The sequence below is a fragment of the Podarcis bocagei genome (genome assembly GCF_964188305.1).
Source record: "Podarcis bocagei genome assembly, chromosome: 8".
NCBI lineage: Eukaryota > Metazoa > Chordata > Lepidosauria > Squamata > Lacertidae > Podarcis > Podarcis bocagei.
The window spans coordinates 1,840,625-1,859,314 of record NC_138133.1 but is presented as its reverse complement, the minus strand read 5'-3'; the positions used below and the strand labels follow the sequence as shown (position 1 = coordinate 1,859,314).

General features: G+C 45.2%; 1 protein-coding gene across 1 annotated transcript; it reads right to left on the bottom strand.

The window, feature by feature from the left end:
* Positions 1 to 1,134: 1,134 nt before the first annotated feature.
* CD93 (CD93 molecule) lies at positions 1,135 to 5,217 on the bottom strand. Its single transcript, XM_081206000.1, has one exon. It carries the CDS (start codon positions 4,069 to 4,071, stop codon positions 2,317 to 2,319), a length of 1,755 nt encoding a protein of 584 aa, XP_081062126.1. The 5' UTR covers positions 4,072 to 5,217; the 3' UTR covers positions 1,135 to 2,316.
* Positions 5,218 to 18,690: the final 13,473 nt, after the last annotated feature.

Here is an 18,690-nt window from a genome sequence, read left to right as displayed (position 1 = left end):
CAGCTTCGTCACGCTGGCCACGTGACCCGGAAGTGTCTTCGGACGGCGACGGCTCACGGCCTCTAGAGCGAGATGAGCACGCAACCCTAGAGTCGGACACGACTGGCCCTTACGGGCAGGGGTACCTTTACCTTTACCTTTATTACCATCTATAGGGACGTGGGTGGCGCTGTGGGTTAAACCACAGAGCCTAGGACTTGCTGATCAGAAGGTTGGTGGTTCGAATCCCCGCGACAGGGTGAGCTCCCATTGCTCCGTCCCTGCTCCTGCCAACCTAGCAGTTTGAAAGCACGTCAAAGTGCAAGTAGATAAATGGGTACTGCTCCGGCGGGAAGGTAAACGGCGTTTGCGTGCACTGCCCTGGTTTGCCAGAAGCGGCTTAGTCATGCTGGCCACATGACCCGGAAGCTGTACACCGGCTCCCTTGGCCAATAAAGTGAGATGGGCGCCGCAACCGCTGAGTGGGTCACAACTGGACCTAATGGTCAGGGGTCCCTTTACCTTTACTATTACCATCTATTTCTCTGAAATTATATATATGACCAGTTTTTTTTAAGTAACCCATAAACATGTTCTGTAAAAATATTTCAAGATAGAAAAAGAAAACTGTAAGCAGCTTTGCAACCCCCAAACTAAGCTGCTTTTCAAAATCTAGGTTGAAAAGATTTGTATTGTCATACAAAGAGATATAAATGTGACAAAAACAACGGCAGTAAAAATGATCTTTTCACACACATAATACAAAAGGGGGTGGGGATTACATCTGTGTGGCATTTAAAATATTTAACAAAGCTTTGTGCCATTTGTCAAAGCCTGCACAATAAGACCATGGTCAGACCTTCAGAATCACCCAGGCTGTACATGCATTAATAAAGTGGGGTGGAAAACCTTTCTCATTGTCCCTGTAATGACCTGGATTGTTCAGACCTGGATGATTCTGAAGGTCTGAACATCGCTTCATACCTTGGATACCACCACCCCCATCCCTAGAGTACATTAAGCAGTTTGTTGATGGGCTTATTATTAAAGAATAATTAATGCTGCAAATCCAAAATCAAATATAAAAATAAAAGAAACTCAACACTAATATTTGCTTCTACAGACTTCATAAAATGATGCAACAGGAAACTGAAGCATGAACAAAAACAAAGTTTACTCAGCACTGAACATTTACTACAATTAATCTCACAATGGCTGCTTCCCTAGGTTTCAATCTTCTGTTGGTATTCCCCAGAACTACCTCCCTCTTTGTACCCAGTCATGGTCCTTATTATATTGGTCCTTATTATGACAACATGGTCCCTGAAGCAGCCCAAAGAGGTCCCCAAGAACATCCTAGCTTTGATACTGAAGAAGACCCCAGGCTGTCACAGATTCTGCACCTACAGTGGGATTCCCAGTCATCTCCAAGGAATGTTTCAGCCTATCCTAAATGCTTTGGATAGAATGCCGAATGGCAGAGACTGCAGGGCAGTCTAAATGTGTTTCTTAATCTTCTTGTGGTCCTGCTTTGATTTCAACTTATTCAAACCTAATTCACAGGCTGCTTAAACTATAGTTATAGGATTTTGATTCATCTAATTCTAGTCAAAGTCAAGCCTTATAGGGTATCCTAAGGATGGGTCACAAGTTTGTTAACTTAGGGTGAAATAGAAGCAATGGTTTAAGAGTTGTGGAGACAGTTTGAGGATCCTCTGCTGATCTGTCTCTGCAAGGCTTTTAGAGTAATTCTGCTTGAATAAGAAAAAGCACACCATGAAAAGATACCTATGGGCAAGCACCTATCACATCACCCACAGGTCTCCTTCCTCCAATCCCTGGAGTAATTTTGCAACCATTGTTCCTAAATGTTTTGATTTGTAAGCAGGGGAGTAAGTGATAGATGGGCATATACATATCAAGAAATGTACAGAAGGGTCCCTGTTCTATGATCCTACGATTCTATGTGTTGCTCTTTAAAAATAATAATAATCAAGGTACCAGAAGCTGGTGAGGTCAAGTTGATCCAGCATTCAGCTTGCTGCTGCGTATCTCTCTAAAGTGAAATGCTTAGCTAGAATTATTCTACAAGTGCAGAGCCTGCCGTGGTTGCTCTTAAAATCCTACTTCTGCCTGAACCCTTAGAGTTTCAGATGGCCCAGTAAGAATGTTGCTGTTGTACGTTTCCCCATATATGCATTTTTGTTCTTGCACCATTTTATACACACACACACACACACACACACACAGAGAGAGAGAGAGAGAGAGAGAGAGAGAGATCTTTTCTTTCCTCCCTGCCTCCATCTCAAAAATGACAGCCACAACAGAAACACAGTGTCACGCCCCGGTCTCCCCCTGATCTGGCACCCAAGAGTAATTATCAGCAGCACTTGTCGATTTCTTATTGCTTTTCTTGGCCTTCATTTTCCTGTAGGTCAGCAAGGACAGGGCAAGCGCCAACAGTAGCAAAATAGCGATGCCACCCAAGATATAATATAGGAGCTGCTTGGAGCTGCCACTGTCATGGTCTATCATGTCTCCAGCCTGATTTTCAGCACCTAGTGGTGTGCTCAGCACACTTGGGTGGGTGGTAAAATCCTGAGATCCTTCTAGTTCAGCTTGAATTGAAGACTGAGGCAGCAAGGTTGGTGTCTCCGAAGAAGGATGGATGTTAGCTGGCCTTCTCAGTTCTTTCTCTCCATGGGTGGGGAGGAAGGGGGCCTTGCCTATGACATCAGGGGCACAGGAGATCTCATTGTCTGCCAAAGTCCAGCCTGGTCTGCAAGAGCACCGATAGCTGCCCAGCTGGTTGATGCACATATGTTCACAAGGCTCTTCCAGGCACTCATCCACATCGAGACAAGAAGAGCTGTTGATACCCTCCAGCTGGTAGCCTGGGTAGCAGGAGCAGAGGAAGGAGCCGTGCGTATTTACACAAAGCTGCTCACATGGCATGTCCCTGGCACACTCATCGATGTCCTGGCATTCCTGGCCATCAGGACTGGCAGGCTTATAGCCTGGTTTACAAAGGCAGGTGAAGCTGCCCATCGTGTTAACACAGACCTGTCCACACGGGCTTTGGGAAGCACTGCATTCGTTCACATCCACACAGTGCAGCCCATCGTCAGCCAACATGTAACCCTGAGGGCAGAGGCATTCGAAGCTGCCTGGGCGTGGCAGGCACTGTCCTTGGCATGGGCTGGAGCTGCAATAGTCCACGAAGACGCAGGAAAGGCGGTCTGCTGCAAGCTGGTATCCGGCGTGGCAAGCACACTGGAACAAGCCCCTGCCCAAGTCCAGGCACTTGTGTTCGCAGCCCCCGTTGCTGTAGCTGCAGCCCAAAGTGGGCGAAGCACAGAAGGGGCCTGGGCTGCTCCATTCCGAGGTGTTGCTGTTAGAGTGTGGCTTGCACATGAGGAAGTCGTTCGGCACCTCCTCCCTCTGAGGACCACATGCCACTTCAGCAGTGGAGCCAAGAGGCACAGCAACAAGGGAAGCAGTGGCTATGCCAAAAGGGGTGGTGTATCTGGCAACACCTGGCCCTGCCAAAACAAGCGGGCGGCACATCCCCTGGAAGCTGAACTTGCACAAGTAGCCAGACATCCCGACAGCTGAACTACTGCAGTGGCTGTCTACCCAGGCCAGTTCCTGAAGTGAGGAAGGAGCCCTCTGAAGGGTCACACACCTCTTGGTTGTGCATGTTCCAAGGGGCTCCCGTTCCCAATTAGAGTACTTGGTGTCCTCGCCTCCTTTCACCCAGCTGAAGCCCTTCAGTGGCTGATGCTGCTGGTAGCATTTGCCCATCTCCCGATGGAGCCCGATCCACAGTCTTACCTTCACGTCTGTGCCAGCTCCCTCCTTGGGCATCTTGTCCAGCAGCTGCCAGGCCAGCGATGCCTCCTCTTGGCTCTTCACAGTCATCAGGTTGCCCCCATTGTCTTCGCACTTTCGCTGAGCCTCCATCCAGCTGTGCCTCCCAAAGTGGAGTGTGTAGCAAGCAGTGCCAGAACACAGGACCTCCCCCGTTTTGCTGGGCTGGACCATCAGTCCCAAAAGCAGCCCTTGCCAAAAGATGCGGAGGAGAATCTCCATCTTTGCGGAGCAAAGGAGCTGTGAACTTCGTGATCTTCCCCTTGCAAGCTCAAATTGCACAAATAAGTCTTGCAAAGGACATGCTAAGACAATGGATCACAGATTGTTTGCCTCCCATATCCCTTCGGCTCAGCAGCTGGGTCCATATGCATCCTGTCTTGTTGTGATTCTTATTTATCACCGGAGACTTGAGTTTCCTGAGAAAAGGGTTATTGTTCATGGGAGACCTTGTTAGACCATTTGGTTTAACCTATCATTATTGGATGCATCCTTCTTTTTATACCCTCTTTCTGCTTTTTTATTTTTAACCTAGCCTTTTCACTTCGTGTGAGAATCTTGCTGGAATACTCCTTCTCTTCCTATTTTTATAGTAGTGAAACATCCTCAAGCTTCCAAACAATCCAAATAGGGCCTTGGGTTTGTCAAGCCACCACTGTAATTTTATTTTTAATCGTGTGATCTGGAGATAAGTTGCCATACTGTTCTGCATCGCTCCCTCACAATATTAATCTCACATTTTTTGTTATCTATAAATAGGCACAGAAGCCCTGAAATAGAAAATGGGTCATGGGAATGTCTAAGCTTTAAAGACAGCCAACTTCTAAACCAACTACTACATGCATAAAGTCCTGATTCAGATAAAGTTGATAGGCCTAAATTTCTGTTGAGTGCAACTGGTTTAGTGTATCAGCCTATCAGCCAAAATGAATTTTGTAAATCTAATTTTGAATGAGTAAACTAATGTATGAATTATATACATATAGGGCAATCATATGCATGTTTATTCAGAGGTAAGTGTAATTTAATTGTGTTTATTCCCAAGTAAGGGCTCATCTAACTTCCGTTTGGACTGCATTTCTAGGCACAGGTCTGCGCTTTAAAACTCCATATCTGAGCAGGGTTTTTGGATTGTATTGCCAATTTCTTGGGGAAAACATGTATTTCACCAACTGAATTGGAGCAAATGGCAACTGGGTTTTCTGTAGATTGTCATTTACCGCAATAAGACATGAGTTTTCCCAGGGAAAGCACCAGGATTAAACACACACACACACACGGCTTTAAAGCACGGATCTGAGCCCAGAAAGTGCAGCACAAAAGGACCTCTGGATGAGCCCAGAGTTTGCTTATGATTGCAGCCTAAATTTTTCCTCTTCCTATAGCAATTTGTCTTCATAACAGGCTTATGCTTGCTTGCTTGCTTGCTTTATTTATTTATCTATCTATCTATCTATCTATCTATCTATCTATCTATCTATCTATCTAACTAGACAAAAAGTAACAGATATCTCATGGCACAATTCTATACATACTTACCCAGAAGTCAGTCCCTGTCATGACTCACAGGCTGGCTGCCTAGTGAAATCAGAGACATAGAGAGCTTCTTCCAGCTCTTTTATTTAAATCAACAGAATACACAGAGAGGTGGTGAATTATGCTCCCCTTGGTCTCAAGACTTTTCTCAGAGTGCCTGCTCCACCCCCTTGTGTTACTTCCTAGCTTCCAATCCCCTCCTTACTCCGATGGTGGCCGGCAACGGAATCTTTCTGTTTCTGTTTGGCTCTCTGCTCTAAGATACGAAGGAATTGCCTGTTCCTCAGAGAAGGAGGAGGTTCTACCAGGCTTTCAATTGACGTGGTGTCTGCTTTACTGTTTCTCCCACATCTGAGTCCTGTCTCTGTTCAGGATTAGGGCAACTACTCGCTTTCTCCTGTTCCTCATCCTCCATTATTGCCCATCTCTTTGCTTCTTCTTCTGGGTTTTGCCCTGTTCGCCACCACCATGAAGCTGAGTCCATACTATTGTCATCTTCCTCCTGCCCAGAAGCCTCTTGGGATGGAGGTCTCTGCCAGTCTTCCTCATCTGCCTAGTTCCTGACAATCCCATGGAGTAAGATACCCTAGTAGGCAGCAGGGTGAAATACGTGAAGGCAAGAACTAGTGCCTAATGGGTGTAGCAAGACTTTTTCAACAATCTGTCCTAGTGGGGTTAGGGGTGGCGGTGGCTCTATTTGGGCTTGGCTTTGCACATCAAACTAACTTGGAGTTTGTTAAGAGGGAGATAGTAAAAGCACAACGTCAGGCAATACCAATGAGAGGGAAACATGGAAGGTGCCTAAAGAAGCCAGGGTGGCTATCTAAAGAACTTTTAACTGAGTTAAGATTAAAAAAGGATGTGTACAAAAAAATGGAAAAGGGGGGAAACCACCAAAGAGGAATTCAAACAAATAGCCAGCAAATGTAGACACAAAGTCAGAAAAGCTAAAGCACAGAATGAACTCCGGCTTGCTAGAGAGGTTAAAAGCAACAAAAAAGGCTTTTATGGGTATGTTCATAGCAAAAGGAAGAACAAAGAAACAGTGGGGTCACTCAGAGGAGAAGATGGTGAAATGCAAACAGGGGACACTGAAAGGGCTGGACTCCTCAATGCCTTCTTTGCCTCAGTCTTCTCCGATAAAGAAAACAATGCCCGACCTGAAGAATTTGGAGCAAATGATTCAGCAGAGGAAACACAGCCCAGAATAACTAAGGAGATAGTACAAGAATACTTGGCTAGTTTAGATGTATTCAAGTCTCCAGGGCCAGATGAACTGCATCCAAGAGTATTAAAAGAACTGGCAGATGTGATCTCAGAACCACTGGCAGTCATCTTTGAGAATTCCTGGAGAACAGGCGAAGTCCCGGCAGACTGGAGGAGGGCAAATGTTGTCCCTATTTTCAAAAAGGGGAAAAGAGAGGACCCAAATAATTACCGCCCAGTCAGTCTGACATCAATACCAGGGAAGATTCTGGAGCAGATCATGAAACAAACAGTCTGTGAGCACCTAGAAAGGAATGCTGTGATCACCAATAGTCAGCATGGATTTCTGAAAAATAAGTCACGTCAGACTAACCTGATCTCGTTTTTTGACAGAATTACAAGCCTGGTAGATGAAGGGAACGCAGTGGATGTAGCCTACCTTGATTTCAGCAAGGCATTCGACAAGGTGCCCCATGATATTCTTGTAAAGAAGCTGGTAAAATGCGGTCTTGACTATGCTACCACTCAGTGGATTTGTAACTGGCTGACTGACCGAACCCAAAGGGTGCTCATCAATGGTTCCTCTTCATCCTGGAGAAGAGTGACTAGTGGGGTGCCACAGGGTTCTGTCTTGGGCCCGGTCTTATTCAACATCTTTATCAACGACTTGGATGATGTTGTGTTTTTTTTTAAAAAAATATTTTATTAAGTTTTCAAACACAAGATAAAAAGTGAACACACAAAATCCCTTCACCAAGAAAATAACAAACATAAAAGACAAATACAAATACACCAACAAACAATGTAGAAAAAAAGAAATGAAAAAATCCAACTGTTCAAAACACATTTTTTTTATATAACTAACTGGACTTCCTCGCATCTCCCTAACCCTGCGTTCTTTGTAATAAAAAATACCAGCAAATTATTACCTTGTTTCATACCTTATTTTGTACTTTTCAAATATTATATTTCTAAATTTAAAGTAGTTTTTGTCAACTTATTTGTACCTTGAATTGAACATAATATTTCTTTAAATTTCAACCTTTTCTTACTTATAACTTAGTTTTCAGTATCTCAAATTCAGGTTACTGGAGCCACATTTTCCTAAATCGTGCAATTTCTTAACATTCATACAGCTTATATTGTTTTTGTAAATAGTCCTTAAATTTTTTCCAGTCCTCTTCCATTGTTTCTTCTCCCAAATCTCGGATTCTGCCAGTCATTTCAGCCAGCTCCATATAGTCCATCAATTGCGTCTGCCACTCTTCCAGTGTGGGCAAATCTTGTGTCTTCCAATGTTTTGCAATAAGTATTCTTGCTGCTGTAGTCGCATACATAAAAAAGGTTCTGTCCTTTTTTAACACTTTCTGGCCGACAATGCCCAAGAGGAAGGCTTCTGGTTTCTTAACAAAGGTATATTTAAATACCTTTTTTAACTCATTATAAATCATTTCCCAGAAGGCCTTCACTTTTGGACAGGTCCACCAGAGGTGAAAAAATGTCCCTTCAGCCTCCTTACATTTCCAGCATTTATTATCAGACAGGTGATATATTTTTGCAAGCTTGACTACTACTACAGTCCCAGCTTGGGCTGCTGTGAGGCCAAGGCTAATGACTCCAGCCCAAAATTCCACATGCTTTGGCCCTTACAGGGAGCAGTCTCATGGACAAGCCTTTTCATCCATCTTGATGCTGAAAGCACTTCTGCAGACACAGAGGAATATGTACTGTGCTGTTTGCAGACATGGGGAAGCACTTTCCCATACAGGCAGTCTGTTGGTGCATGCGCAAGGAGTCCCGAGTTCAAGTTGGCTGTCTGACCGGCTAAAGCCCTGCATGCACTTGGGAGGCTTTCTATCTTCTTCATTGCAGATACATGTATAGCACCGAGATTTCATGCTCATCAGTTCCATCTCAGTACATGCTAGGCAATCCCTGCTTTAAAAAGCAACTGTGTGAACTGTGTTTCCACATTAGGCCATGCACATGCAAAAAAGGTGTCATTCTGTAGCGTGTGGGGTGGGTGAGTGCAGCTGGTAAACCCGCGTTTAGAACCAAGAACCAGTGCTTCAAGATCCTGCATATACAGCTGAACATATTACTAGCTCCAATCACCTTTTAGAAATAGAGAGGATTAATCTAAATACTCTCAGGGCAAGCCATTTTCACTCACATGCACCTGTTCAAGCATCTCCTCCACTTGCGACTGGGAAGGTCTCCAAGAAGACACCAAGCATTCACAGGCTACTATTTTTGGAGCTATGAGGGGAGGTTTCCATGGTGTCACAGGGCAGCCATGATTCAGTCCACAGAACTGGAAAGAGTCTTGAAGCAAAACCATATGAGTTCATACTGCTTTGCTCTGTGTTTGCTTGTTTGTTTTTGTCCAAAAGCAGCCTTGGCAAGCTACCATTGGGCAGTAATCACTCACTACAGTGATTGCCTTGATGATAAAGTGTGGCAGAAGCTCAAAATGTGCTGAAATAATCTTACCGCATTGTTATGAGAATAAATATTTTTGCACTTTTTGTGGGTTTTTAACTTTTACCAGTTTGGCTTTCCCCACTTCCCTTTGTGACTTGGTGCAGCACCTGCACGACAGCATTGTCATAATTGTCTTAAACCAGAACAAGGTAGCACAGCTGCAGATCTCAACTAACTGCTGCACCAATAGGCTTAAGGCAGAGTCCATTAAGCAAATGGTATGGAGTAAATGGAGGGGTGTCAGGATAAAAGCCAGGAGAAGAACTTCTCAAAGTGAGCTGCCAAAAATGGTTAAAGCAAGAAGAGCTTTGAGGAGGGAGGAGAAAGGAGAAAAGGATATATGAGAATAGGGAGGAGATAATTCATTCTGAACTGAAGAAGTCTACGGATGACCCAGAAAGAAGGAAATAAATTGTGCTGATTGTACGGAGGCAGGGAAGTGGAAAAGGTGGATGAAACTTTATAACCCCAGAGGGAGCTTAAAAGACATTTGTGGTTACAGCTGAGTTGGGGAAGGGTCATTGCTCAGTGGCAGAGCCTCTGCTCAGCCTCAGTCCTCAACATCTCCACCTCTGAAATCCTGGACAGATTACCCGGACCAACGGTCTGCCTCACAGTCTAAGGCAGGCTGCTATGTTTGTTTCCTAGAATCATAGAATTGCAGAGTTGGAAGGCATCACCAGGGTCATCTAGTCAAGCCCCTTGCAAAGCAGGGATCTTCTCACCCAATGGGGGCTGAAGCCCAGAACCCTGAGTTGAGGAGTCCCCTGCTCTGCCAGCTGAGCTACCCACAGGAAGAGGGACTTTGGTTTGTTTGTTTCATGAAATGTATATACGGCTTGGCTGTAAAAAAAAACCCAAACCCTCAAAGCGGTTTACAAAAAAGATAAAACAAGAAAATCAAGAACAAATTCAGAGCCCTGCTTTAAAACATACAAAAGTTAAAAACCTAAAACAAATTATAATTACCTCAGCTTTCTAAGCATCTGGGTTGGCTGGCAACTGTCTGTCTCGGGAGACAATAGAAGGGTGTACCTTTGGGGGTGACGTCAAACCGCTGGAGAGTTTACAGCTCCAGCTGTGGCTGTAGAGACAGCTGGGCAGCCTTGGCAAAACAAGAATGTTTTTAGCAGGCACCCCAAAGCGTACAGTGAAAGCACTTGCTTGATCTCAATAGGCAGGGAGTTCCAAAGTGTGGCAGCTGCCACACTAAATGATCAAGTTCTTACAAATGTGGAACAGGGATTATGGGGCATGTTTAGTAGAGCCAATTCTGCCAGTTGAAGCAGAAGTCGGATCATTGGGGGGGGGCAGGGAATCTTGTAGGTAAACTGGCCCAAGTTGTTAAGGGCTTTATATACTAATAGTAACACCTTGAACTCAGCCTGGTAGCAGATCAGCAACCAGGGCATGTCTCTGAGCACAGGCGCTGCATCCTGAAAGGGCCTCACTCCCGTCAGCAATTGCGCTGCAGCATCCTGCACCAACAGCAGCCTCTGGATCAAGCTTGAGGGAAGCCCCATGCAGTGTATTGCAGTAATCCAGTCCTGAAGTAACCAATTCATGAACTATGGGATGAAGAATGACTCAGAAAGAAAGAGTGACCCTGCCACAATTGGTGCTTCAAAATAATATTCTGTCTCAAATGGGGCAGAGTTATTGAAGGCTCACTTGGATTGGCTTTAGACATGGAAAACTCTCATCATTTTGGAATGTTATTTTGAACTGTAATTTCCTGCCCTTTTTGTAAGCAATGAACTCTGGTCTCTTCTGTGCAAAACTACAGAATCCTGATAGGACAAATGTTGACTTGCCTTTAGAGGAGGCATTCTGATGAATATGCAGAAGGGAAGGCAAAGAAACAACCATTCATCTATCTGCTAAGCTAAGCTTGTAAACATTTGGCTTGGCAACTGCAATAACTCTCTCTCTCTGGGGGGGGGGCATGCATAATGGCACTGCATATCTATCTTAGAGAAATCACAGGATAGTGCAACTCAGCAGTCATTCCTCTAAGATTTACTCAAAGGAAAACCAGCCTGACTCCGGACATCTCACCATCTCTATGGTTATCTTCTGGGAGAGAATCCAGGAAAGAGGGTGGAGTGGGATGAGCTGTAGGAAGCCACCCAGTGCTGAAGAACAACTTGATAGTGCTATTTGAGGTCAGGCTGGGAGAAGCTGCATTTGAATCTGGGTTTGAGAATCATAGAATCATAGAATCATAGAATCATAGAATCATAGAGTTGGAATAGACCACAAGGGCCATCAAGTCCAACCCCCTGCCAAGCAGGAAACACCATCAGAGCACTCCTGACATATGGTTGTCAAGCCTCTGCTTAAAGACCTCCAAAGTAGGAGACTCCACCACACTCCTTGGCAGCAAATTCCACTGTCGAACAGCTCTTACTGTCAGGAAGTTCTTCCTAATGTTTAGGTGGAATCTTCTTTCTTGTAGTTTGGATCCATTGCTCCGTGTCCGCTTCTCTGGAGCAGCAGAAAACAACCTTTCTCCCTCATCTATGTGACATCCTTTTATATATTTGAACATGGCTATCATATCACCCTTTAACCTCCTCTTCTCCAGGCTAAACATGCCCAGCTCCCTTAGCCGTTCCTCATAAGGCATTGTTTCCAGGCCTTTGACCATTTTGGTTGCCCTCCTCTGGACACGTTCCAGTTTGTCAGTGTCCTTCTTGAACTGTGGTGCCCAGAATTGGACACAGTACTCTAGGTGAGGTCTGACCAGAGCAGAATACAGTGGCACTATTACTTCCCTTGATCTAGATGCTATACTCCTATTGATGCAGCCCAGAATTGCATTGGCTTTTTTAGCTGCCACATCACACTGTTGGCTCATGTCAAGTTTGTGGTCAACCAAGACTCCTAGATCCTTTTCACATGTACTGCTCTCAAGCCAGGTGTCACCCATCTTGTATTTGTGCCTCTCATTTTTTTTGCCCAAGTGCAATACTTTACATTTCTCCCTGTTAAAATTCATCTTGTTTGTTTTGGCCCAGTTCTCTAATCTGTCAAGGTCGTTTTGAAGTGTGATCCTGTCCGCTGGGGTGTTAGCCACCCCTCCCAGTTTGGTGTCATCTGCAAATTTGATCAGGATGCCCTTGAGTCCATCATCCAAGTCGTTGATAAAGATGTTGAATAAGACCGGGCCCAAGACAGAACCCTGTGGCACCCCACTAGTTACTCTTCTCCAGGATGAAGAGGAACCATTGATGAGCACCCTTTGGGTTCGGTCAGTCAGCCAGTTACAATGCCAGTTAGAATGCTCTCAAGTCAGATGGAATGATCTGGTCATTTCACTTTTCCCCATTTCTCATTTTTTCAGTCCTAAATTGAATTCTCTACATTTTGTAGCCATTTATTTTTTAAAAAATCCTTTTGAAACTTCTTCAGCACTTTGGTGCAAATCTCTCCTAATGTTTACCGAATAAACCAGCAGCAGAGTGTGAGTTCCCATGCCCAGGACTGGCGTGTGCGTATGCAGAGAGTGCAGGGTGAGGGAGCCTGTTGTGGCACCCAGCCCTTGCCGCCCACACCGCTGCCTTCTGGGTTTAGAATTACACACCCAACTGCTTTTTGAACTGCAGGAGAAACATACATCCCATAGGCATAAAGACGAGACTTCAATCATTTAATGTGCCCCTAGAGCTACATCTCTTCCTTTTCTGTTAACCACAAATAGGAAAGCAAACAACCAACCTGTAGAGTCATATACAGACAGGGTCAAACTCTTGTTTTTTCTTAATTACAGCCATGGAGGTCCCTGACTGCTATTGCAGCACCAATGGGAACCTTTTTTTACTAAGTTTCTTAGCTGTGGGGTAGGATGTTGGGGATGGGGTCATGGAAGGGGCAAACTTTCCTTCGCGTCTGCAACAGAAAACCCACTGCAGAAACACACACAAAAAGGCTGACTTGTTGAAATAAAGAGACAAGAAAATGCACTAAAAAGTGTGTTGCTTGGTGAAATGTTGGGCCCAGCAAACAAATCAGAATTAATTCTCAATAAACAGCAGACATCATAGTACCTCTTCACAAACTTTGTGCAAGCGGATCAGGATGAATGCTCAATAAACAGGTTGCCTGGAAGTGGCCAATGACAACATTATATAGCATCAAAACCAATTTTGAATTTATAGAGCAAGGTGGGGTTGGGTGGGAAGATTGGAGTGCAGTGAGGTTTGAAGCCAAGAACAATGTTCTGCATTCAAGCATTTATCTTGGCAATAAGCTTTTCATTCTTACAGACATCAGATGAGCTTTGTATATTGTAAACCATCTCTAATGTTTATTCAAGGAAATGGGGCTTTGGGGCATTTCAATTGCAGGAAGGCTGAGAAACAGAGCCTCTGAAATCACTCGGGTCTCCTTCAACTATATTGTTTAAAGTAAGTTGGGGCCTAATGTCTGGGCTTGTCCATTATTATGCTACTAGAAGGGTTCTCCAAGGAATCCCTTGAAGTGTTTCCCAAGTACATTCAGCTAAGGGAAAAGGGCAAATGCAGAAGCAGCTATAAATCCCATTGTTCCAAGGCTAATTTCCTGTGACAGGGTCTTGGTGAGCTGTGGGGTGGGGCTTTACTCAGGGACACCATTCAGGAAAAGGGGTTCCGTGTCCCCACTCATATTTCAAGCCAAATCATGGAATCATAGAATTGTAGAGTTGGAAAGTACCTCAATGGCCATCTAGTCCAACCCCCGCAATGCAGGAATCCCAACTAGATCATCCTTGACAGATGGCCACCCAACCTCCGCTTAAAATGCTCCAAGGAAGGAGAGTCCACCGCTGCCCAAGGGAGACCTTCCTGTCAGACAGATCTTCCTGATGTTTAGTCAGAATCTCCTTCCTTGTAACTTGAATCCGTTGGTTTGAGTCCTGCCCTCTGGCTCTGGAGCAGGAGAAAACAAGCTTGCCCCATCATCTGTGTGACTGCCCTTTAGGTATTTGAAGATGGCTATCATATCTCCTCTTTACCAGGCTAAATATATCTAATTCCCTCAACCATTCCCCATAAGGCTTGGTTTCCAGACCCCTGGTCATCCTCCACACACATTCCAGCTTGTCCATATCCTTCTTAAATTGTGATGCCCAGAACTGGACACAGGACTCCAGGTATGGTTTGACCAAGGCAGTACAGAGTGGTACTATCACTTCCCATGATCTGGACACTAAACTTTTGTTGATGAGCCTAGAATTGCATTAACGTTTTTGCTGCTGCATCACACTGTTGACTCATGTTAAGCTTCTGGTCTGCTCAGACCCCCAGATCCTTTTCTTGTGTGCTACAGAGAAGCCAGGTGTTAGGGGCTGGACTGGATTGAAAGAGTAGGGAATGCAATTGCAGGAAGATCAGATCCTAACAGAAGAGGAGGGGGAATATTCACCTTCCCTGAGTCCAGCGTCTCCAGAAGCAAGGAGGCAGGCAGACACAGAGGCTGCACAATTGAGAGAGGAGCTCCCCAGGTTTGAGATAGTAACTAAGCAATCAGAAGGGAGGGAGCAGCTGGGTGATACATCAATCAAGAGTGGGGGGGAACTCCCTCCCCCCGAACTCAGAAGTATGAGCATGTCAGAGAACAAAGGAAATGCAGCGGGGGAGGGACATCCCACTGGCGCACTTCTTGCTGCGGAAGTAGAGGGGAGGAGTCAGAATGAGCAACTGCTGTGCTTGCAGAAAGTTGGGTCTGTGTCCGCAATATGATACTGTAATAGAAAGATTATAAATCTACCAAATGATCCTTAATTCTTATCAGAGAGTTACCAGAAGGGAGAGGGGAACTCCCGTACTTGACACCAGGTGTCCCCCATCTTATATTTGTGCAGCTGGTTCTTCCTGCCTAAGTGTATAACCTAACATTTCCCCCTCTTGAAATTCATTTTGTTAGTCTGGGCCCAGTTCTCCAGTCTGCTAAGGTCATCTTGAATCCTGATTCTGCCTTCTGTGGCATTAGCTACCCTTCTCAGTTTGGTGTCATCTGCAAATTTGATCAGCCTCCCCTCAATTCCTTCATCCAAGTCATTTATAAAGATGATGAAGAACAATGGGCCCAGGACAGAACCCTGTGGCACCTCACTTGACACTTTCTTCCCGGATGATGAGGAACCATTAATGAGCACCCTTTGGGTCAGTCAACTGGCTACAAATCCACCTAACAGTTACCTCATCTAGCCCACATTTTACCAGCGTCTCCACAAGAATACCATGGAGGCCTTTGTTGGAAGCTTTACAGAAATCAAGTTAAGACCACAGCATTCCCAGATACCAAGAAATGAGATTTGCCTGGCATGTCTTGTTTTTGAGAAACCCATGCTGGGTCTTAGTAATCACAGCATCCTTTTCTAAGTCCTCACAGACCAACTGTTCATCTGTTCTAGGACCTTTCTTGGTACCAATGCAAAGCTCACCTGTCAAGAGCACCTATATCTCTTTCCAGATCACTTTTCCTCTTACATACTGAGCAAATATCATTATCAATCATTCAATGAACCTATTTATTAGGAACGTGTGAAAGGCACAAATCCTGTTGCTTTAAAAATTGCAAGTTTGCATATCCAGTGTCAACAACCCTCTTTAGCTGTCATGACATATTAAAAGAATAGTAATCTCAACAAGTACTTTTAAAGTACGGCTCATTTGCAATCTAATACTTTGTAAAGGATTTTGTACTAATTATCCTGAAACCTTTTCTAGAAACCCCAATGTGACAGAGGTGAAAAGTTATCTGGCTTCCATTGGTTGAGCTGTTCTGATCCCACAGGTTCTGGAAGTAATAACCACCTAGAAAACCCTCTACCAGACAACTGTTGGGTGATGGACTGGGGAAGGAGAAAGCTTTGCAGCAATCACTGTCACAAGTAAATATGATAATGCTTTTGTACTTCTATTTGGTCATATTCACTGTGAGACTTCTGCCATCTGCACTTAGAAATCTCCCTGCCTGATTAATTACCACTATCTCCTGAGTAAACTAAGAAACCAATCAAGCTCTATTGTGCAGGAGAGCATATGTCTAGGGTTCTTTCCATCTCACTATTCCAGAGTGAGACCAGGGCCCTGAAAGGAATGCCAGCTATGCCAAACATAAAGCCATCAAGAGCTACTCCGGGAGAGGGGAGGCAGTAAGGCCCCTCGGCTGGCCTGGTTGGGACTAACTGCTCTTCTCTGGTGCCATCATGTGGCCATTGAAGGCCACCTCCCCATCTCTATGCAAATTTTGAAGAAAAGTGGCATAGAGTTGACAGGGATCCCAAGGGTTAGGGTTGCCATATTTCAAAAAGTAAAGACCAGGACACCCCAAATGTTGTTGAGGTTTTTTTAAAAAAAACACACACCAAAAAGTCACCTGATTTTTCAATTGACTTGCATAAGATCCAGGACAAAGCACAACTTTTTAGAAATTCCTCGTAGACATCAATTCCGGCATTGACATCCCGGGAATGTCCAGGAAATGGCACCCCAATCTCAGCCAGATCATATATGGCAGGTGGCCACCCAACCTCAAATAAAGGAGAGTCCACAACCTCCTGAGAGAGGCTGTTTCACTTTTGAAAGTTATCTCTGCTGTTTTGGCCATAATCTTCTTTCTTGCATCCTGAAGCCATTGGTTTGGGTCCTAGCCTCCAGAACAGGAGAAAACAAGCTTGCGCCATCTTCCATATGACAGCCCTTTAGATATTGGCTCTCATATCTCCTCTCAGTCTCCTCTGTTCCAAGTTAAACAAACCTGGTTCCCTCAACCGTTCCTTGTAAGGTTTGGTTTCCAGACCCTTGATCAGATTGGTTGCCCTCCTCTGCACATGTTCTAGATCCTTCTGTGCCAAAACCAGACCTAAACCCCAATTGAAATGGATCTAGAAAATCAGTTTCCTCCAAGAGCACCTGGATCTGTTCCATAACCTCAAGAACCTTGCCCAAGAAGGGGAGATTAGCAACTGGCCAGTAGTTATTTAAATTTTCTGAGTCCAGGGATTGTTTCTTAGGGAGTGTTTTTACCACTGCCTCCTTCAAGCAGGCAGAAACCATCCAGTCTCGTAGGGAGGCATTGATCACCCAGCCAGCTGCCCCCTCCCTGCTAGCTTTTCTCATGAGGGGCAAGGGTCCAGAGCGCAAGTGGTTGTCCTGACTGATCCAAGGACCTTGTTCACATCCTCCAGCCTTACCAACTGAAACTCATTCAACACAACATCCAGTCTTAGGCGCCGACTCCATGGGGCCTGAGGGGGCCCGAGCCCCCTCAAAAATTCGTTTGGGGGGGCTCTGCCCCCCCCAATAATCTCGGGCGCCCCTCCAGCAGAGCGCCACCGCCGCCCCTCCCCCAGCCCAAAATGCACAGGGTCGGACTGCATGCCTCCTGCCCTCCCTCCCGAGCAAAAGCTCCACCCAATTTCCTTCGGAGCTGATTAATAGGCGCAGCACGCTCTCCCCTATTCGCTCACGAGGAGGCGGCGCCACTTTATCTGCATATTCATGAGCTTATTTATTATTCATGAGCTTTCCCGGGCCCCCCCAATATTTTTTATAAGTCCGCGCCCCTGCATCCAGTAGGACCAGAACCACCACAAAGCAGTGCCATGTATCCCCAACTCAGCCAGCTATTCCAGTAAGATACATTTTTGATGTTATCAAAAGCCACTGAGAAGTTGAGAATTAACGAGGACATATTCCCTCTGTATCTCTCTTGGCCAAGGTCATCATACAGGGCAAACAAAGCAGTCCAACACCACAGGACCAGACTGTGCTCTGCACACCCCTTGAGATTCATCTGCTGTAACAGTGGAAGCAAGTTCTCGATGGAGGCAAGTGGTTTTATCCTCAGAATGTTTTGCAAACAATCACATGGAGCTGCTGTCGGTTCTGCCACTTCCTTTAGGCCAGGCGGTAACAGGTCCTGCACCACCCAGAAAGCTCTGCTGGCCGACACAATGAGGATGCAATGGAGGCAGGAAAGTAGTTTTTCTTTGCATCCTTCACTGCCACTAGGTAGGCTCGATGATGTACAAAGCAATATGTGTGTGTCTTCTTAGGTTTGAAGTCTCTGGGAACTATGGAAGCCTTTTTGGCTAAAGGGTGGAGTATAACTGCCTTAAATAAATAAAACGACTTGGATGATGGACTCAAGGGCATCCTGATCAAATTTGCAGATGACACCAAACTGGGAGGGGTGGCTAACACCCCAGAGGACAGGATCACACTTCAAAACGACCTTGACAGATTAGAGAACTGGGCCAAAACAAACAAGATGAATTTTAACAGGGAGAAATGTAAAGTATTGCACTTGGGCAAAAAAAATGAGAGGCACAAATACAAGATGGGTGACACCTGGCTTGAGAGCAGTACATGTGAAAAGGATCTAGGAGTCTTGGTTGACCACAAACTTGACATGAGCCAACAGTGTGACGCGGCAGCTAAAAAAGCCAATGCAATTCTGGGCTGCATCAATAGGAGTATAGCATCTAGATCAAGGGAAGTAATAGTGCCACTGTATTCTGCTCTGGTCAGACCTCACCTGGAGTACTGTGTCCAGTTCTGGGCACCACAGTTCAAGAAGGACACTGACAAACTGGAACGTGTCCAGAGGAGGGCAACCAAAATG

What these genes read in the sequence shown, in the direction of transcription:
- CD93 (XM_081206000.1), bottom strand. Translation starts at nt 4,071, where the DNA reads ATGGAGATTCTCCTCCGCATCTTTTGGCAAGGGCTGCTTTTGGGACTG.